The 21,153-nt window shown below is 37.7% G+C and overlaps 3 protein-coding genes across 8 annotated transcripts; 2 read left to right on the forward strand and 1 right to left on the reverse strand.

Moving 5' to 3' along the window:
- The first annotated feature begins 11,059 nt into the window (after positions 1–11,059).
- LOC138178968 (uncharacterized) lies at positions 11,060–12,578 on the forward strand. Its single transcript, XM_069111361.1, has 4 exons — positions 11,060–11,988; positions 12,083–12,167; positions 12,260–12,389; positions 12,441–12,578. Exons 1-4 carry the CDS (start codon positions 11,906–11,908, stop codon positions 12,533–12,535), a joined length of 393 nt encoding a protein of 130 aa, XP_068967462.1. The 5' UTR covers positions 11,060–11,905; the 3' UTR covers positions 12,536–12,578.
- Positions 12,579–12,728: 150 nt separating this feature from the next.
- On the reverse strand, positions 12,729–15,833 carry l(3)72Dn (UTP4 small subunit processome component l(3)72Dn). The gene is made up of 4 exons (XM_069111345.1): positions 15,159–15,833; positions 13,546–15,085; positions 12,958–13,254; positions 12,729–12,889 (listed from the first exon to the last, which is right to left on the reverse strand). Exons 1-4 carry the CDS (start codon positions 15,260–15,262, stop codon positions 12,773–12,775), a joined length of 2,058 nt encoding a protein of 685 aa, XP_068967446.1. The 5' UTR covers positions 15,263–15,833; the 3' UTR covers positions 12,729–12,772.
- Positions 15,834–15,996: 163 nt separating this feature from the next.
- On the forward strand, positions 15,997–21,049 carry Lfg (Glutamate NMDA receptor-associated protein 1 lifeguard). 6 transcript variants are annotated; one of them, XM_069111352.1, is made up of 6 exons: positions 15,998–16,169; positions 17,584–17,666; positions 18,043–18,132; positions 18,221–18,398; positions 18,474–18,744; positions 18,864–21,049. In XM_069111352.1, the coding sequence occupies exons 2-6, from the start codon at positions 17,615–17,617 to the stop codon at positions 19,221–19,223; spliced, it is 951 nt and encodes a 316-aa protein (XP_068967453.1). In that variant the 5' UTR covers positions 15,998–16,169; positions 17,584–17,614; the 3' UTR covers positions 19,224–21,049. The 6 variants fall into 6 exon arrangements, with proteins under 6 accessions (XP_068967456.1, XP_068967453.1, XP_068967452.1 ...); XM_069111351.1 differs by having other exon boundaries at positions 17,596–17,666; XM_069111353.1 differs by lacking the exon at positions 15,998–16,169 and adding an exon at positions 16,197–16,284 and having other exon boundaries at positions 17,596–17,666.
- Positions 21,050–21,153: the final 104 nt, after the last annotated feature.

The raw sequence follows: 21,153 nt of genomic DNA on the forward strand, positions 1-21,153 counted from the left end.
TTACAAGAAAATACAATTTTCTACTACAATACACGTTGTCTTTCACATTGCGCACTGTGGCTATCAAGCAGCTTTGATGTTCCTCGCTCTAGCTGTTAAATATTTCTGAATATTCACTATAATAGCAAAATACTTACTTTACCTATCGACGTTCTTTTTATCGTGATTTTCGAAAAAAAAGCGAATGAGCGCGGAATAACGTAAATCTCCAACTCGTTAACGAATCGTTTTCACCACGGGAAACGTTTTCCATCGCATCGGTGTCGCCGTAAACACGCCGGCTAGAAAACTAAAAATAATGGCAGCTTCGTTTTCCGTCATTTTTACGATTCTCGCGGCGATGTCGACATTTTCACGAGAAATACCTCAGGGCGACAAGATGAGGGATTCCCGAGAATTACCGGGGAGCCAACAGATCGCGAATAAACCGTGCTGTCAAGGGGTTCTCGTAAAGGGTGAAGGGAAAGGGCTGGAAATTTACGCAAATGCATCTGTAAATAAGAGAAATGAGGCGCGATGTTGAATTCCTGTTCCATGAGCAGGAGCAAGGAAACGGTGATTCATTCTGTACTGTCGGGCTGCCGAGAAAAATGTCTGGAAGAAAGCCACCGTTTCTACGTAATTTGCGGAAAGAAGGAAAGAGGAAGAAGAAGAAAAAGAGAGAATGAAAGTACAGCCGCCGTCTCGTGACCTCTCGCGTTCTCGTAAAAAAAGTTCCTCCTCGGTCGGATGAGATTGGGTCGTGGCACCGGCATGAGCGTTTAACGCGTAGACGGCCGTCAGTTGTCACTCGAATTACGAGAGGCGTCGCGCTTCAACGACAGACCGGCTAGACGTCCTTGCAAATTATGATGATTAGCGCGTACATGCCTTTATGACGTTTGCTCGTGTCCACGAATAATAAGAACTTTCTGTCCGAACCATTTACGTGATTTTGCTCGCACACTGTGACCTTCTTTCACAATTAAACTGGTAGATATTGTTTATAAAATTTTGATTTGACTAATTAGCGAATAATTACTCTCTAGTAAATAATCTTGGAAATTATGAAATACTTTGATTTTAATTTGAATATTGAATTTCTGAAAATTAAGAATTTCATTGTATGCTGATGTTCTTTTCTTTCTTTTTTTCTTTTGTAGTACGAGACGCCGAATTGAGCGGCAGCGCTTGCACAGCTGCGATTACGAATTTTCGCTAGGGTCTGACTTGGATGGTGTAGCAATCAAATTATCGTGGCAGAGGGCTCGTTTCAGACAACGATTCTAAATGGGGTTAGAGGAAGCCACGATGGGAACGATCAAACTACAGGAAACAAGCCCTTCTCTGATGAAACAGGAAACACGACCGCTATCGAGTTTTATATAAACTTGCTAAGAAGCCAAGCTGAATGCTACTGCTCATCTCTGATCAACAAATCAGCCGAATCTGCGTTCATCTTTTAATGAAAGATCAGCTGCTCTCTGTGATGATCTTTAATGTATTTGAATTGACCATAATTCATATTGCAGTGTTCAAACCACAACATAAATTATTAGAACACTCATGCGATAAATATAAATTATTGGGATCTGTGATATAAAGCTACCACGCCCGATTCAACACAGTGTACATCTATTTAAGACAATAATTAAATCGTACGAAATATTTCATCAAATTCACGAGAAGGATAATATCATAATTTCGTAGAATTTCATAAAAGTATACGAAATAGTGACTATTGGAAATGCTTCATAATCGTCGTTTTCTCCTACAATTTTAGCAAAACGTTCCACACGCTTCAACCACCATCTCCATTTACTTATCCAATTTTCACACGTAACCGCGCGACGTTCGCACAAAAACCAGGCGAACGACAGATCGGTTTGCAACGAAATAGCCGTGCAAACAGCTAAAATCAACACGAGGATTAATAATTACACATCTACGGGCTACATTCTGCTTCTTGCTGGTTTCCTAGACAGGAGGGAGCAAAGCGATAGCGGCAGACAGATACTTGTAACCCCGGCGGTGCTTAAAAAGACGCTCGTCGCTAGACATTCAGCGAATCCAGCGAAGCCACTTAGTCCGGACGTGTAATTAGATCGAAATGACGCCAGACGACGCGGCGCGGCGTCGTGCTACTCGTTCGGAATCCGCTTAATTGAATGATTCATCGCCTGGGTCTAACTGTTGTTTCAATTAACGCTCGCATGTGCACAGTGGTCAACGTCATCTGCATGTGCACGCACCTGCACGCGCGGCGAAGACGCTTCGTCATCGACGTTTCACGCTCGAACGGGAACGCGTGTGCGATAATGTACAGGCATTCGACAATGCACCAAGAAACGACGACGAGACTAGAGCAAGAGAAACACGTTTGTTGCCTGCCCTTGCGCTCACAAACACGTTCTCTTCTTAACGTAGCGAAATTGATCATAGCTTAGCTTCTAATGGAAACGATCCCGTATATATTATATATATACAAATATTTTTTAGTCTATCATAACATAGCGTAGTTTTAATAAGATAGTGACATTTCCAGTTTATCTCGTTTTCCGTAAATGTCCTTCTACTTACCGGTGGCATGTACAAAATCCGGCCGAGTAACATGTAAAAGCGCGCGGTACCCGATTCCTTATGGAAAAATAAGAAAATAATATGGAATATAATAATATGGGATTTGAAAAAAAATCAAGTTTGAAAAGTTATCAAGTATACTTAAACGTGACTAATTACCGGCTGGTTATGAGTAAACAATCAACAGGGTTCGTTTAAGGCTTCATTATCAAGAAAATCTATTAATATTATATATATGATACATATACATACATTGTGGAACATGCGAATGATTTTTTTGCTGGTCGATTATTTCCATGTGAATAAAAATATGTCGGTTAAAGCGGAGACCGGTTAACCAAAAGTCTACTGTGCACTAGGCTTCGCACAGGTGTCCTTCCAAATGTCTGCGTTAATGTAGACCTCGTGTTACCACCGGCACAATAACCTTTCAGGGGAGAAACAGGACCTTAGCTAACGCTTTTTAATGGACTTAACGGGTATGAACGAGCATGGGACCTGTGTGCACGTGGGACAGGTGAATAAGTGCCACGGCCTTCTCGATGACTCCGCGTTCCATGGTAATTAACATCCCCGGCACGATCGCCGACGAGATTAAATACCCTGCAACCGTGATTGGCAAGTGCAGACCGCTTGAATCAACCTTGTAACTACCACAGGTGCGAAGCAGAAGCGATTTGGGTGGTAAGGAAGGACTAGAGAAAGTATTTGGGACCGCCAAGATGACTGGTTTCTGAGACTCAGCTTGAATGTTCGATGGTGCGAGTATCAAAGATGATACGAATTTTAATTTTATAATTTTTTATATAATTTTCCGTACTAGGTATATTCTCATTTGTATTCTTTTCCATTTCTTTATATTTCTGTTTACGTTATTAGTTCAATATATTTATCTTTATTGGTGTCTCTATCCAATTTATTTAAAATTCATCCGAGAGTTGTATAAAGACAGTTTCGCATAAATTTTTCTCGATTTAGCTAACTAGCGACTATTTAGTGATAGCGATATAATTTGAATCAGAAAGTTATTACAACGTTTCTACACATACACGTATAAAGGAAGAGATTTTATTTTATCATTTACTTGAACTTCTCAATTCTACGTTTTCCTTAGATATTCAGTCGTTTAATATCCACAATTATGGTTCTATAATTTCGTAAATTAAAATGTTATACATATGCCGAGAATCTTAAATATATACGATTTTCTGTTTTTCGTACATATGCACGCAGGACAGAGCAATATCTTCACGTCGGAATTTGGCCAACGAACAAACGTTTCAATTAACCTGAGACAAGGTCGGCGAATATTTTGTGAGATACACGAGCTACGAGGTGCACTCGCGCCAATGAAACCGCATACCACAGAGCTCGGCGCGCGTATAATGATATAATTGATCGGAGACGATGCATCAAACATTCCAGTTCGCCAGACAAAACAAAAACTCGGTGGAAGCTAGACGGGTGCTAGACGGCCTGCTGTCGGCGATGGGTAACTCGAAACCGCAGGGATGCTGCGTCATACAGACGACGATGATGGTAGTGGTGGCGGCGGCAGATGATCGAGATGGGGTGACGGCGTTACGACTTGGCCGCGCACTCGTCAGCCACTTTTGTTGCCCTTGCTTCCGGAATCACCCTGCTCTCGCCCCTTTTTCGGACAGCTCGCGCGAATAAAAGGCCGCACAAGCGAATAAAAAGAAGGGGTGGGTCGGAAAGAGCCACGGAAGAAGGGGTTGCCGCGCGGCTTCGTCGCGACGGCCGCACAGGATGCAATTATTTCGTAACGGTGATCTTGTTACAGAACGGATCTGGTCGTGTACGAAACTCGTTCGCTCGACACTGTCATAAGGCTAGACCGGAAATGACAGAATTTTATTGCCGATTGATTTTACGACTGTACATAGCAATAGTGGTGTATGCATTTATTTGCGCTTTGTGCAATGGCATAATTGTTTAATTGAATGCTATTTTCGTCATCCGGAGGGCGAAGATTCTTCACTTTTCACGATATTATCGATACGAGACTGGTGACTCAGAGAAGTGGATATTATCATATTATACGGTGGTCAGAAAATGTATTTGCGCACCATTGTGTTCATAATAGTATAGCATTTGTATTTTGTACTCTGTAGTAATTAATCGAATCCAAGTATGTCGTAGGCGTTGCAGTCTACACCTTTGAGGCACACCTGAAAGCTCAACTTCGCTCGAAACTTCAAAAGACACTTCAAGTTAAGTAAATAACACGGTTGACACAGATAAAATGACTGAAATTGCTTGAATACAAGTAACCCGATTAATTCGAATGCGGCTTTATGTGACCGCGTTATTTGATAATTAAAAATAGAAAATTATTGAAAAATATAGATAAAGGTATATATTAAAAGTATACGTAGAAAATGTCGTCGGCAAAATTGAACAATTTGTACTATTACTATCACCATTAGGGGATTGTAATTGGGAACATCCCCAGACCAAAAAAAAAACCGATCCTATAAAACGAGTTAATTCCCTCGGGAAGAGTGATCGAACGAAGACAGCGCGGAGGAAATAAAATTGTAATGAGAATGTAGCGAGTTACCCTTGGAGATTGCTTAAAATCAAAGGGTTGCCGATAGGGATGGCTGAGTTCGCGATAGGGGTGCCGGAGAATTAATTCGTCCCTTTTACGCAAGAAAATCGAGCAAACGGACGATCAAATTTTCTGTTACGTCTAGCAATTTTCACGCTCCGGTTTGCCATCCGTAACACGCTCTTCACGATTGACCCTCGTCGATGGTCGAAACCAAAGGAAGTTCTGAATTTAACGAAACTTCGCATATACTTTTCGAATAATACGAACATTAAAAGGAACACTCTTCTTACACTTTTTTCTCTTAAAATTTAAAGAAAAGAACATAGAAATTATAGAAATATTTCTATTACAAGGTAAGATGACGCGTAAAATAAAGTTGTTACTTTATCAACATGATTCGATGCATATTCGTATTTCAATTTTAAATAGAACGATTTAATATGATTTTTCCAGTATTATCAAACATTCTTTTAGTTGTAATACGTATAGTGGTTAACACGACTATAAAAAAGATCGGATAAACATGTAGAACAACAGAGCCACCGCCGATTTCAATGGCCTTGAAATATGTTGTCAACGTGATCATTCTGATCCTGTTGTACACCTACGGATCGAAATGGATGCAGACAATATTTCTGTCACATGCTTTTCTTCGATGTTTCCGCTACAGATAATGGCCACAACAACGGTCACCCCTTGTGTTGCAAGCATTTTCAGTTGGTTCGATTGTTGTTCCCCGAAAAATAAGCGAACTCTTTTATCGAACGATTCATGAACGATGCGCGAGAGGATTCGTAAACTATGGCGGATGCTGCTTGTTATCTGTATCTATTGCTCGTTAGCGTTTCTTCGCTACGTGTAATTGTCCGACGGAATAAAAGCGATCGTTTGTCAAGCAACGGGGTCACCGCAATATCGTTCCTCCGAGATATGCGAGTACAAGATGGATCGATGTGTCTGTCGTTAGTTTTCCCTTCACTTCATCGATGTTTCTTATATTCGTGGACATTTCAGTACCATAATCATAAACGTGTTTCGAAAGAAATAGCAGAGTATCGTATTTATTAAGAATTTCTGATTAATTCTAATAATTAGACATTTGTTATACTTTTGTACAGATGATGTACCTATAAAGATAAGTTTTGGTGTAATCGTTTCTTTCAACATTACATTCTATTTCTTTGTTATCTTATAACTTTTAATACGATTTTTCATACAATATTTGATATCAATATTTTTATATACCATATCGATCGATTGTGACTATTAGATACTTATTCCGGCTATTAAATAACGATATTATATTTTATTTATTCGTTCCGTTAATTTCAACTTTTAAAAAAGCTTTCGTCGCGTCGTATAATCCATCGTTTAAAGGGCTACTTTAATATAACTACGAATTTTTTAACATATTTCACAGACAAAGTTTTCCAATTGTATCATTTGTATCAATGGTAGATACTTGGCCAGATACTGTGTCGTGGCCAGATACTTCCGTGATCAAGCCTATTCATTTTATTTAACCACTCTACCTTCGAATACTTGTTCCATTTCGAATTAAAGCGAACTCAATTTACCTGAGACAATTCCCCCAGGTTGGTTCTTTCCCGACATCGTTTCCCCTCGCGAAAATAAAGCAAAGACATCATCGCGCCATTCACTTCGCCCAGTCGTTAGACGTTAGTCGTTAGGAAACGCCCGAGTCCATTCGGAATCAACGGATCGAGATCATTAAAACGAACCCTCCAAGTGTCAGCCGCACTGGCGTATATACTGTATGCTTCCGTGAGCTACCGTTTTCGCGCTCGACAACGTGACTTTAAATAATCGCGATGAAATTTCATATTTATACGAAGCCGCTAATTACGATTCGTGCCGCGTAAAAACGATCCCTCTCATCATACCTGAAACAATTAATTACGTGTACGGCCTTGAACGAAGAGGATAGGCGAGAATTTGCACTCGTTACTATGCGGTAACTCGCGAAAATATTTCAACACTTGCAGAAACCGCCTATAAATATATTATACGCGTTATTATCGTAAACTCGATTATCGTGATTATGTCAGCAAAGATTCAAACAAATCGGGAAATGTACGTATATTCTCATTCGCAAATATTAGCACACTTATAGAAAAACGAAAGAACATCCGATAAACCATTGGAGAATTTAACTTCGTTTGGATTCAAAGGGAAAGCTTCGACTTACAGCTTCGGCGTTATAATGAAAATCTCGCCAATTATATTGGGTTGACGACTAAGTCACTACCGCCTAATGACAAAATCCGCAATCACCTAGTTGCCAAGCCAATACATACGACATACGTCAAACGTTTTCTTTCTTTATAATCAGCCTGGCTTCGATTTGGATGAAACTCTGTTAAGGAACAGCCAAAGTTAAAACAGTCAAAGGATGAGTTAAGGAACAGCCAAAAAGTATATACATATTCCTTTTCTAGCTGCGATAACTCAAGTGCAAGAGGTGGGGAATCATCCTCCAAAATTTGGCACGTTAAGAACCAAGTCAGGATTGATTACCGATAGAAAATAATTCCACAAAAATGAAATACTTTTTAGTACGTAGAAAAAAGTGCTACTGACTGCAGTCAATGAACAGGTTTGAAAAATATATAAAAGAATTTCGTCGACCATGTTCATTTGAAAAAGTACAACGAGCCAATGTACGTTAAGTCGTTCCATTCTCTGTCCTTCCTCTCCTTCTCTCTGATTTCGGTTCCCTTTTTTTGCATTCTCTTTTTTTCTTTTTTTTTTTTTATCTTGCCCTCCCTTCACCATATTTGTCGGCCGTCGAATTCCACGCCGCACCGGTGGAAACGAACGCAGAACAATATTTCTCGGTGGTGGCGCGTCGGCTGCCGATAAATACGGACTTCGCGCGTACAGCGAAGAGCACCCTACCGGTTTTGCGGTATCTCGAACGGCTTAATGGCACTGTTAACTACCGTATTATTTAACGGGGATTTATACATTGCAGTCGGCCGATTAAAACGGCGGGCGGACCGGCATCGAGGCCTGGTCTACTGCGAAACGATATAGGAAGATCCTGAAACGGACACCACGGGGGATCGAGTGTATCCTTAATTCCCCGTGAAAGCCAGTGCTGATCGAAGCGCACGTTTCTAGTGTCCGTCGTTGCTCATATAAAAACAGAAAGTATTAGATTATACTGTATTAGATCGTACATAGACTATCATTTCAAATAACAGTTTCGATATATCAGAGTTTTCTATTGTATCAGGGAAACAGTTCCAAAAATGATATTCCGAGTTGTTTGAAGAAACAGTTTTAGTTTTAGTAAATCGTCCACGCTATTAATTGTATGCTTCTTTTATCAAGAAATATTTGCCCGCTATATAGTTTGACTATTGACAATTATCAAAACAAAGTATCAAAGTGAGAATAAAATTGCGTAACCAGCACCGTTATCGTAATTTATATCCATCGTTTCACTTTCCCAGCGCAGAAAACCAAATCTTTATCTCCGTCAGCCACAAATCACCGATAGCGTCGTAACCAAAGACTCTAAATCTCCTCCGCCATTGGAATCGCAATTTCTTCAGCTACCTCTACATCAGCCATTAGAATTCCCGCAACACATCAAATAGCAAATGGAAGGCTGTCAGCCGAAAGCAAGGTAAATTTTCAGCCAAGTACCACGGAACATCGCGAGGAACGTTCGCGAGCGGAAACAATTCCGGGGTCGCGAGGTAACACCTCGGCTGGGTGTGCAAGGAAGTCTCGAAGGTGAGACGAAGACGTAGAAACAGACTCGGTGCGTCATCCACGTCACGATCGCTGCCAATGGGATCTCGGATCCAGCAGGGCGATGCTATTGAGTATTTGCATCTCTTGCCTTTCGCGGCGAATGCGAGAGGAAGCTCGCGTTCGTGAGCCGGTGCGACGAGAACGATGGGAAATCCGGTTGCTGGCATATAGGTATGCTCACAGATGGCCGGGTGCGACGAAGACCGTGACAGTATATAGGTGAAAACGACGGTGCTGGCTACCAGAATGGGACAGAGAGCGAGTATACAGAGAATAGGAAGAGGAAGAGAGAGTAAGAGGCAAACGAGGGAAACGGAGCATGGTCGATGTGTCTAGCCTAGCCTGGTTGGCTGGCTGGCTGGCTGGTTGGTTGGCTGGTTCGGGTGGCTGGATGAACCAGGGACCGTCTAGGTTGCGTCTGCCCCCGCACAAACTCGGTATTATCTATACGTCTAGACACCCCTGCGCCACCGAGAGAAGACCATAGCGGTTTGGCGCTCCGCTTGTAATTTACAGCGCGCCCCGCCGTGTCTCTACATCTACGATCCCGCAAATTTCTCTCTTCGGTCGTGTCTCTTTACCTGTCTTTCTTTCTTCTCTTTTCTTTACATTTTCTCTCGCTTGACCTTTGCACTCTCCTAGCGTGCACCTGGATACGTCGATCCCATCGGATCGTACCGATAATCGCTCTCCGAACAGATGGTAAAGCACTCGATCATATCGGGCTGTTCAAGAAATTCGTAGTATTTTTAGTATAAATTTCTATCAAATAATGAAACGTTCGAATAAATACTACCTTGAAGAGGACTAACACGAAACATTCAACATTCGTTCATAAAATATACTTCTCTGTACTCGTTAATATTTATTGTAATCTTTTATTACGAACTTATTCGAAAGAGAAATTCGAGAAATTAGATAAATAGTCTAGAAGCCCGTAAGATCTATTCGAAGGAGTTCGTTATTAAAAGGAGCGAAACATTGTTCGAGACAAAACTTGCCAAGTTAAGAATTGATCGCTATACGTTCCATTCCATTTCCGCTGATAGTCTCATGATTCTAATTAAATCTTTTCTAATTCTCATTACCAATTCTCCGCACAATCTCGTGTACATATATGTACTTGCACTGTTTATATGTATAAGCATCAACGACAGTCGAAAATTGATAGCCATGTAAATTACAAGTTCTAAATCGTCCAATCTAAAAGAAAAAGACATCTGGAAAAATATTCGATTGATAGGAGAAATGCAACGACGATAAGAGTAACGTGTTAGAAGGACTTCGAGCGATGGACACGCGAATTGCTACGGGAATTTCTCTCTCGGACTGCCGATGGAGCTCGCGTGCGCGATGCCGCCACTTCAGACATCACCGGCGTACGAGTGATCGAGGGGATCACGGCCACGTGAAAAGGGAAGCAGCCGTCAATTGGTATACACGGTGTACACACGAGACGTGCGTGAAGAGAGTGCGAATATTGGTATCGCGATAACGAACGGGAAACCCTCGCGTGTCCGAAAGTACGAGCCACCCCAGCCAGTGCACGTTATCCACGGAACACGCGTGCATTATATCGACGATCTCTCGGTGATTAATGCCAGCTGTTAGTACCAGGAGGCTCCAGTCAATTGAATCTCATCGTTCGGCCGCATATAAGCCTCGCTCGGTTGCCTTTATCCGTCTCTCTCTCTCTCTCACACACACACACTCTCTCTCACTCACACCCTCTCTGTAATGCACGAACCAACTATCCCGGTTTTCGAAGAAGAGTTGCAACGTCGACGCGTAAATAATAAATCCTATGGAATCGCCTTACCGTGTCGGGAAGAAGAAAAGAGGAGAGGAGAGGCGTTGTTCATTTCTCGAGGCTGCAGGTAACGGAAAGAATAAAGTTTTCCTGGTAGACCCGTGGATAGTAAAGTCCCTGGCAAGTCCGTGGCACGTTAAACTTTCCAGTTTCGAGAACGCAATTTTCCCAAGGGAATCAGTCCTCGCTAATGCAAGAGTGGTTATAGACGGAGAAAGAGAAGAAGGGATAGAGAGAAAACAGGTATAAAGGGGGACGATATTATGGGAGAGGGAAACTGTGCGCGGGCGGGAATGGCGACGAGGAGTTTGAGGGTTGAACGAGCTGACGCTTTAAGCGATGTAAGTTACAGAAACTACGCTTCCGACCAGTCTCGGGCGCAGATTAGTCGTAATCTTGGCGCATTGCACTCTGCAGCCGTTTCCAACCCCCTTCCTACACCCTAACCACCCCCCTCCCCCTGTTGCTGTTGCTCGAGTCCTCACAACTACAAAGCTTTTCAAACCGTTACCTCGAACCAAGACGAACGTGTTAGACGCACCTAAATTCACGTACACCAGAGGTGTACATCGCGTTACCTCGACATTGCGACACACAGAACTCTCTCTACCTATTCGCCACTGTATCGCCGCTTTGATTATTTCCTGGAGGCTTAAGCCGCTACGTCTACGCCTTCCTTCGTACGGCTACAGGTTACAACTGGCGCACCGAAGATTAAACACTTCTTGGTTTATGGCCTCGTAGCCGGTCCTTAGACTCGGTTTACCTTGGCTCAACGAGATTTCCCGCGATACCTCGTTTCCTAGCTTTTATATAGCTGTTACTGAAAATCAATAATTCGGTGATCGAGCCTCGATGCTCGAAAATACTCTGCTTTCACGATCTTCGCACGCTTACTTACTTACTTACTGTACTAAGTTAGCGATTGTTTTTGGTAAGATGATTTTCTGGAAAATATGTCAAACTTTGTATGAAATATATCAAATTGTATATTGGAAATGGAGATGGAATTAGATAGAGACTATGGCAACGGATACCTTATCGAACAAACTACACCAAGATTCTACTTGGGTATAAGTGATTTCAATAACATACTGTTTATCTGTTCCACGTGAGAACTACGATTCTCTATCGTATCGTGTATTATATATAAATTTCCTGTTTCCTCGGAAATGACGGAGGAATCGCAAGATAAAGTAGATGGTAGAACTGAGAAGAGTAAGGGAAGAAATCCGGTGAACTTCGACAGTATTTGGTAGAGACATGTAGAAAAACAAGTTAATTCTTCCATTTAGTCTCAGGTGATATACGACGTATTTTATTAATATCGAGTGGTATGTGAATTTCAGTAAGGAAATTATGTTACGAGATAAGTTATCTCGGCGCAACTGGTCCAGAAAGTATGAACACCTGTCGGGTGAATTTTTTAAGAAGGTACCACAAACCAGCTGGAAGAAAACGCGTAGTGCAGTATCGGCGATGCGCACCACACGAATTTTAATGTTCCCCGGTGTCACTGACCGTAGGTGCTGGCCGAAGAATGCAGAAAGGAGGGATTTCCGGCGGACACTTTCCAACACAAACCACCGGAAGATGCGATTAAGCGTTCACCAATTCTTCTAAAACCATCGCCGTCCATTCCCAGAACGGCATCCGGTATGGTAGGCTTACGATCATCTCGTCCAGAATATAATCTTGAGTTTACAGGTCACTGGTATATCTCGCCGAAACGAACGATCGAACCACCCATTGAACCTGGTGAATTTCGCGTCATGCAGCAAAGATTCATTTTTCTCGGTTAAGTGGAGAATTCGAGTAAATTGTGGAATATATATTTTATACACCAGAGACTGTATACTATAAGAAAATGTATTAAAAAATAAATCGTTGTAGTCTCATATGAACAATGTAGTAGTTGACATAGAAATAGATATGTAATTCTTCATTTTGATGCTCTTATAAAAATGTGATGACGGCTTTGTAGACAACATTCGATTCCAGTAAGAAAATGGATTTCATTTATTTCATTCTTCATATATTTACATTCCAAACCATTTTTGTTTGAGTGTCGGCGGTAACTTCTCCGTCAAGGATATGGGATTTACTTCGACTGCCACTAATTCTTCGTCGGTCAACCAATCCAAGTATATAAGGTGCTACAAACAGCGATGTTGTATATTGATTTTCGTATATTTCAATTATATAATGTTATAAATAAAATTACCTTGTATTTTTTAAGAACTTGAAAAACTTGCTGAGAATTTATCACAGAATTATTGTCCTCGGTGGTGTCGCCATTCTCGCGCTTTAAAATTTTCGTTTCTTTTTCCGAGAACTCGTTCAATTTATCAATTACGTAAACTGTCGAGTCATCGTGCATTATTATGATATTCTCGTTACGTGGATCAAAAATAATATTCGTTATAGGGAATGGCCGGGCTAACCATTGCTTGGGAAGTCGACTTTGTAAATTGTTCGAGAATTTGGTGTATTGTCTTTGTAATATGTTATACTCGATAATCTGAAATTAAACAATCAACGATTAATTATGGAAAATAATTGTTCATAAAATGTGCAGTTTTATAGCTTTTAATTTTACGCGTGGTACTGGAAGTTATAGTAATAATTTACTGCAAGTTTCATGGAAGGCAGAAGGTGCAGGTGATAGAGAGATTATACGTTTTTATAGCTGATCCAATTCTTAGTAACTTATCATTTTACGATACTAGACCGTTTTAAACGAGAGATATTAAAAGTTTTAATATCTCGAGCTAAAGGAAAATCTTTGTTACATCTCGCGCTTTTTTCTTACCTTGTGATCGGAATACACTATAACTAAATTTAATGTGCCTTTCTGGATTGCCATGGCTGTTGGTGGACAACTGTATTTGGGTAACAACCATGCGACAGGTCCGTCGTTATTTGTAGCGTCACTAACATTATACACAGCAATCCTACCCTGACGATCAGCACAAACGAAAAATTTACTGTCGGGAGAGAAACACACTAGTCCAACACTTATAATAGATTCCTTATTTGTGTAAAAAAAGCCAAGATGCCTCAGATGCTTCTTTTCCACTTTATATAATGTTATAGTGCTATTTTTTTCGTCGTTATTTATTGTTACAAATAATTTTCCATTTGGACTAAATAACATTTTTTGTATTCTGGTTGCAGAAATGTCCGTATCATTTCTTGATAATTGTGCATCTCCCTCGATCACGTCAAAGTTGAAAACTCTAACATGATCATCGGTTGAATAAACAATTGTTTTGGCATCCTTGTTGATAGCACAAGAAAGGATGTGTTCGTCCCTTTTCGTTTTTAATTGCAGCAATTTTATAGGCTCCTCTTCTAACTGGTGGACCATTCCAGGACGTATTGATTCTGAAGATACTTTAGTAGATGATCCAAGCCTCCATAGCTCAAGAAAGTTTGTATATCGTAAAAGAATGCATCTAGATTTTCTACAAACTGTAGCACATGGAAGCTGTAGTAACGGCGGATATTTAACCAGAATTTTTGGTGGATAACTAGACTGGGCTAGATATCCATCTACACCAGCTGAATATAATTTTCCATCAGCTTCTACTAAGGCTCTTACATCATGAGCATGTAACCTTCTTTCGATTCCTTTCACCCATTGTGGCCTACCACTTGATTTCATAGTTATTTTACAAAAGCTTCTCACTACAGGGTCAACACCAGCACAATATACGATATTCATGTCATGAGATAAAGTAACAGCTAATACATCAGCTGTATGACTTTCATGGGATTCTATTAGGGTACCCATGTGAGGATCCCAAAATGATAAATACCCACGTGAGTCTCCAGAAATTATAATGTTGTCATCCGTAACTGCTAAACACCAGATAATAGTTTCTTTCTTTGCTTCCTTTCTAGGAGTTGTCATTTTATGTATCGCATGACCAGATACAGCATTCCAAACTCTAATTGTGTCAACAGACCCTGTATAGATCATTTCTCCAGTGTTATCCCATTTAATACAAAGGATTCTTCCTTTCTGTTTATCAAATATCCTTTCGTATATCAATGAATGGGGAGTAACAGAAAATGTATTGATATATCCATCCTCTGTACCAACAGCTAAACATGTTTTTTTATGATTAACATCCATGCACCAGGCTGCACCTCCAGTCACTACAACTTCGCTTTTGATACATAATGTCGTTAAATCATATTCTGTTATCATGCCATGAAGACCGGTTGAAAACAATCTTGGACCTATCCACAGAATATTTTCTATGGAATTTTCTGGGTGACCAGGTATCGTACATTCCACAAAAGGTGCATTCCCAACATTCCAAACTTCAATCGAATTATCATTCCTGTAAAAATGTTATCGTAAATATTGTTACAATCACCTATGATGTCTAAATAAGTGTAATCTGGGAAACTAACCTCGCAAGTGCTAGCTTTTTCGTCTTACATTCATAAGATAAACAAGTAACAGATCGGGGTTCAAGGTTGTAAAACCTAATATTATGTATTTTACAAGTTGACATGATTTATTTGATTCTTTACTACTATTTATAATAGTATTATTAAACTCTAATTATACAAACTATACTACACGTTAGAAAACATAACCACAATTGTCACACACGTGGAGTCTAGAGCGACCTTTTTGTTATGTTGGTACCTATTGTGAGTTGATCTATCAGCAGAGAGGAAATCTGTTTTTGAAAATTTTTGCAACATCTATTTCTCAGAGCACTTAAATTTTTCGATAAAAACATAGGCATAAGATAAGTGAAGAAAAAGATATATATTTCTTTTTCATAGTATTATTACATTACAAAAATTAATTACTAAAATATTCTAGGACTTTATTACTTTCTTTATTCGTTATGAAGACTGGCTTATATTGAAAAGCATTTAGTATATTCTGTGATTTCTATGCAACAGATAATATTAAACTTTTTCTCCAACTTTTATGTGCATAGAAAATAATAACACATCATTACACAATGGAACTTAAATTTCTTTATAAAAATATATATAGAGCATTGTTCGTTTAATGACATGAAAGGATTATGTTACAATAGATCATGTCACATTCGTGAGATTCACATTACGCAATATTCTTCTTGGAAATGTAACACATATCTCATATAACAGTAAACAATACAGCGATAAACGTGTCACGCAAGCGCTTAGTCTACTAGAATGTTCCCCCTCTATATTCAACTTACTTCATATCAGTTGCTCGTATGATTAAATTAGTTGCATGCTATACTTGTGTGAGATCAGTCAAAGGTTGACAAGTGGAGCGCGTTACATGGTAGTGTTGGTAGAAACCAAAGTGCATAAACGATCAAAGTCGACAGCATAATCTGGTTAAACCAATCATCATTTTAAGCGGTGTCAATCGTTCCCTCGTTTAAGGATCTTAAACGTTTTCTGAAAAAGGTAAATAAATTCGGCTCGTATTCGGCGCACGAATGTTGTTATCGATTGTCACTATTCCCAGAAAGTGCGCATGACGCATCAGATTGACGTGTAATATCAGCAATTTGCTTCTCAGGTTAATATTATAATACATATTTTTCCTGAATTTTTATGACTGTTGTAAAAATGTCTTTTTAAAATGAACAAATTCTGGTAAACTTCAACGTTTCATTGTACCAGGTGCTAATATAGGAAAACGTTTAAGTATCGATATGTCGCTGCTGTGTTTCGTAATATTATGTTTATTTGTTTCACTACCGGAACAAAATCATTTGATTTTGATATTTCCGAATATATCGTTTGTAATAATACGCTTTACATTAAAATTTAAAGTATATTCAAAATTTACGTTATTCATTTGCAATAAGATCTGTAAGATAGCTTATCATGTGTAACGTTACCAACGTTTCGGTTTCTTTCCTTATCCTTGGCGTTTCTTGAAAGACACGTTGTATATGTATGTATGTACTTACGTTTTTAACGAAAATATATTTTTTAACAGCACGTTGGATTGTGACATTATACATATAACATTATTATATATACATATAACGTAAACGTATAACAATAATAACTATTAACTGATGGTGAATTTTATTTGCAGCTGATCTTAATGCATTGGGAAAATTAATAAAGGTTAATTATGCTCATATTTATAGTATTTAAATACTTGTTATATGTAGATGAATGTAAATCTCTAGCTGCAAAACGATCTTGTTAGGGTTACCCTGTTAATAAACATACATAACGCTAAACAGTGTGTCATAAAGAATACTTATAAATGTGAGCAATTTATATCTTGTAATGTTTAAACTTATTTCAGCTATACTGATGTATACTATAGCTATACTATACTATATCTGATATACTGATATTTGATATTCTCCTCATACATACTGTGATGAATCAGTTTTATATGGAATAATTGCATTTAAGATATAAAAAAATTCTTTGGCAATTTTTATAAATTTTGTCAACATAACACATTATGTTATATTAGAATTATTTAAATCTTCTTTGTTATTTGGAGATGTATAGGTAGTTATTAATTTGAGACTTTTACTTTTATTTATTAATTGCTTATTACTATTGTGTTTTTTAAGAATAAACATATATATTTGGAACTGCAATCTTACAATATAACTTTAGTTGATTAATGTTTTGTTTTTATGTAATTTAGTACAAATACTTCTAACATAGTAGTACTTTGTATATTAAATGCTTTGAGAAATTAATAAAATATTTTGGAACATGTTGAAAAGCAACTGTTCTTAGTAATTTTGTGACTAACTCTATTTTAAGGTTGTTGGTACATTCGTGCGCTGGTATTCCATTGATGTTCTGTTATTACAACAATGTCTCATGATAATAATAGATTCTTTTTCAGTTAAAACAAAAACCAAAAGATGGCAACTTGGCAGAATACACCAGGTGCAGGATTTTATGCAGGGCATCAAGGTTCTGATCTCCTTTCTAAATTATACATATTTTTTATTATGATTCATTACATCTTCAATATGCAACAAAGTAGTTAGTAAACCACAAGCACCATGTTGCTTATTTCAAATGGGTATCACCATTGAATATTACCTATTAAACTGTATAATCATTAATCATAATTTAATTAATCATAATATAATTTAAACATGTTGTGTGATTCCCTCAGAAAAAGAAATTACAAATTGAAGGGAAAACAATATATTTAGAGAAAATCATACATCAACATTTAGTAGCTGTTAATGGAGCACAAAATCTCACAAAGAGTGATGCTTAACTCAGAATGAAGATTCTATCGCATTGTAATATTTTATTTCTTTTAAATTTGCTTGTGCAGGTTATCCTCCCCAAAATCCTGGTTATCCACCTCAAGAAGGGTACCCTCCTGGATATCCACCTCCTTACGGAGGAAATCCACCACCACCAGGTCTGTTTCACGTCATTACTTTTTTTTATACTAATACCCTAACTTTTTTCTAACAAATTAATATTTATGATATTTTATTTGTTTTTAGGTCCTGGTTTTATTCCTCCAGGGGCTCCTCCTTACGGACAAATTCCACCAGGTGCTCCAGTATTTGGTACAGGTCCACAATCAGGCATGTATGGGTCAAATTATGAGGAATCTATGCACTCTGATGGCATCAAAGGACTTGAGTTCAGTGATAAAACCATTAGAAATGGATTCATCAGGTGTGTATTATCGCTCAAGGTTTATAATATCTTCCAATATTTGTTTTAATAATTTTGACTTTTATCTGCTTTCAGGAAAGTGTACAGTATACTAATGATTCAGCTGCTGATTACAGTATCGATGATTGCGCTCTTCCTTTTCCATGAACCTACTAGAAAATATGTTCGATCTCATCAAGAGCTATTTTGGATCTCCTTTGTAGCAACTCTTGTCCTGATTATATGTATGGCATGTTGTACTAGTGTGAGACGAAAAGCCCCTATGAATTATGTGTTTTTGTTGCTATTTACAATAGCAGAAAGTTTTCTGTTAGCTACTGCTGCTTCTACATACAACTCTAAAGAGGTATGATCCTAAAGATAGTAGTTTATGATTTCTTAATTTATTAGTTAAGAATTTAATAATTATACTCATTACTAATAATAAATAAAAAATAAAGCACTACATTTTATTAAATACTTTAGGTACTATTGGCGATTGGAATTACTGCAGCTGTTTGTTTTGCATTAACTTTATTCGCATTCCAAACGAAATTTGACTTCACTGCTCTTAACACCATTTTGTTTGTTGCATTAATTATTTTCGTACTCTTTGGAATAATCGCAACAATATGGCGTGGACCAGTTATGACTTTAGTATATGCATCAATTGGGGCCCTTCTTTTCTCCATTTATTTAATCTATGATACACAAATGATGATTGGTGGTAATCACAAGTATTCAATTTCTGCAGAAGAGTATATTTTTGCAGCACTAAGCCTTTATATAGATATCATCAATATCTTCATATACATTTTGACAATTATTGGCGCCTCGCGAGATTAAATATTGTAAAACACATTCTTTTGTCGCTGGATTAGTCTTTAATGCAAAATGCTTTTACTTACCATTGTTCTATTCTGACTCTCTTCCATAGAGAGTATGTTACAGAAAAGCAATGGAAGGCATTGAAGAAAAAGGTATTGGCAGAGAAGTATGAATTTCTATAAGATAATAGCGTAATAGCTTTTACATAATTTTCAAAGTATATCAGATACAGAGATTATAGAGGAACAAAATTATTTTAAAGTTCAAACTCTAGTCTTATAAGTGAAATAATTCCTATTTTCACTGGGACAAGTGAGCCAATCGTTATACGTATAGTGAAAGGCATAAAGTTCACAAAAAATGCAAATGCTCTGCTGACACAACTAATCATGATGTTTTATTTCATCTTTGCTATTAAAAAAGTGTATTTATTTTCATTGAACTTTGAAAGAAGTATTAGTTTATTTTGTAAAAAGAACTTTTTTTATTATATTAAGAAATAAATACCATATGTCCAGCAAATGCGTTTTAACGATGTTAATATCTGTATTAGATGTAGTATTACAACACGTAGATATTAATATCATTATTCCAATTATCCTAATAATGTATACATACCTTTACTCGTTATGTGTGCTAGAAAATAGATGTTATACGTTATATTATTTCAACATATTTGCATAATAAAATAAAATTTTGGAAGTATTAAATAATATTCTTATCTCTTATTGTATAAATTTAGTTTGCTTTTTGCACTGGTATATAAAACAGAATATTAAACTCATGACCATGTATAATCGATTTACGCTCATCTCAAATCTACAAGCAAAAAAAATAATTTTACAAATTTTTTAATTTGGTACAATCTGAAGTAATTATACATAGTAGCAGTAACGAAGTATACAGCTATTCTCGTTAAAGAAAATCATTAGTTATATTCCATTATTTTACTACAAATATTTATGTAAATTCATATTTATATGTAAGCAACCAGAGAGGAAATGAAAGTATTCACGCCCGTAGTTTTAGTTGTTCTGGGGACAATGCTGCACCATGAGGCCAAGTGTTGAAGGTGACGCACGCTAGCATATACAAAAATTTATAAAATTAGAGATCTCTGGCTTGTTTGGTTCCACGCTAGCATATACAAGAATCTATGTATTAAAGTTTAAAGCACAGACGAGTATACAGCACAGATCTTGCATCTTATGGGATCCTATGACCCATGTTCTGAAATATCGATCGTGTAAAAATAATTTCCGCCTAAGAACGGATCAGCGCAATAGGTAAATGCTACAGAAAAACAATTAAAATATTGCTCCTGTTTATTCATCTTATTTGTTTTACTCCATGATACATTTATTGTCAGGTATAGGGCTTTTTTAAGTAATTTTATAATCGCGTTATATAAAAGTTGGTATTTTTCTGGCCGCGTCATACAGGGTGTTCGGCTACAGGCGTAAAAAAATTTGAGAGATGATTCTTGAAGTTAAAATAAGATGAAAATCAGGAATACAAAAATTGAGTTTTCTGCTTTGTATTTTAATTATTGTAAATTAAAAATTGGTCAAAATAATGCTGTGCGCGAGCAAACCTCCTTACATGAGCGAAAGTAGATCAGCAACTTTCCTCGTACAGGTCGTAGAGAAGAAGGTAATGACATTCGAAGAAGTAAATCATCCTGTTACATTAAGTGAAATTGTATAACAAGCGAATTATACATTTTCTTAAAATGTGTTAAATCAGAATCATGTAAAAACAGAACTGTATGTATATGTATTTTAAATTATATTGTATAGTACTTCATTACTGTAATAATAACTTTACTTTATTGTTGTAGTAATTATCACTGTGTTATTTTTAATCGAACAGTACCACTGACGATTATATCTTCAATATTCAACTCATTATATTAATATTAATACCAATACGTACGAATCTACGCAAT

The sequence above is a fragment of the Bombus flavifrons genome, chromosome 4, assembly GCF_040668555.2.
Source record: "Bombus flavifrons isolate JBK064 chromosome 4, iyBomFlav1_principal, whole genome shotgun sequence".
NCBI classification, from domain to species: domain Eukaryota; kingdom Metazoa; phylum Arthropoda; class Insecta; order Hymenoptera; family Apidae; genus Bombus; species Bombus flavifrons.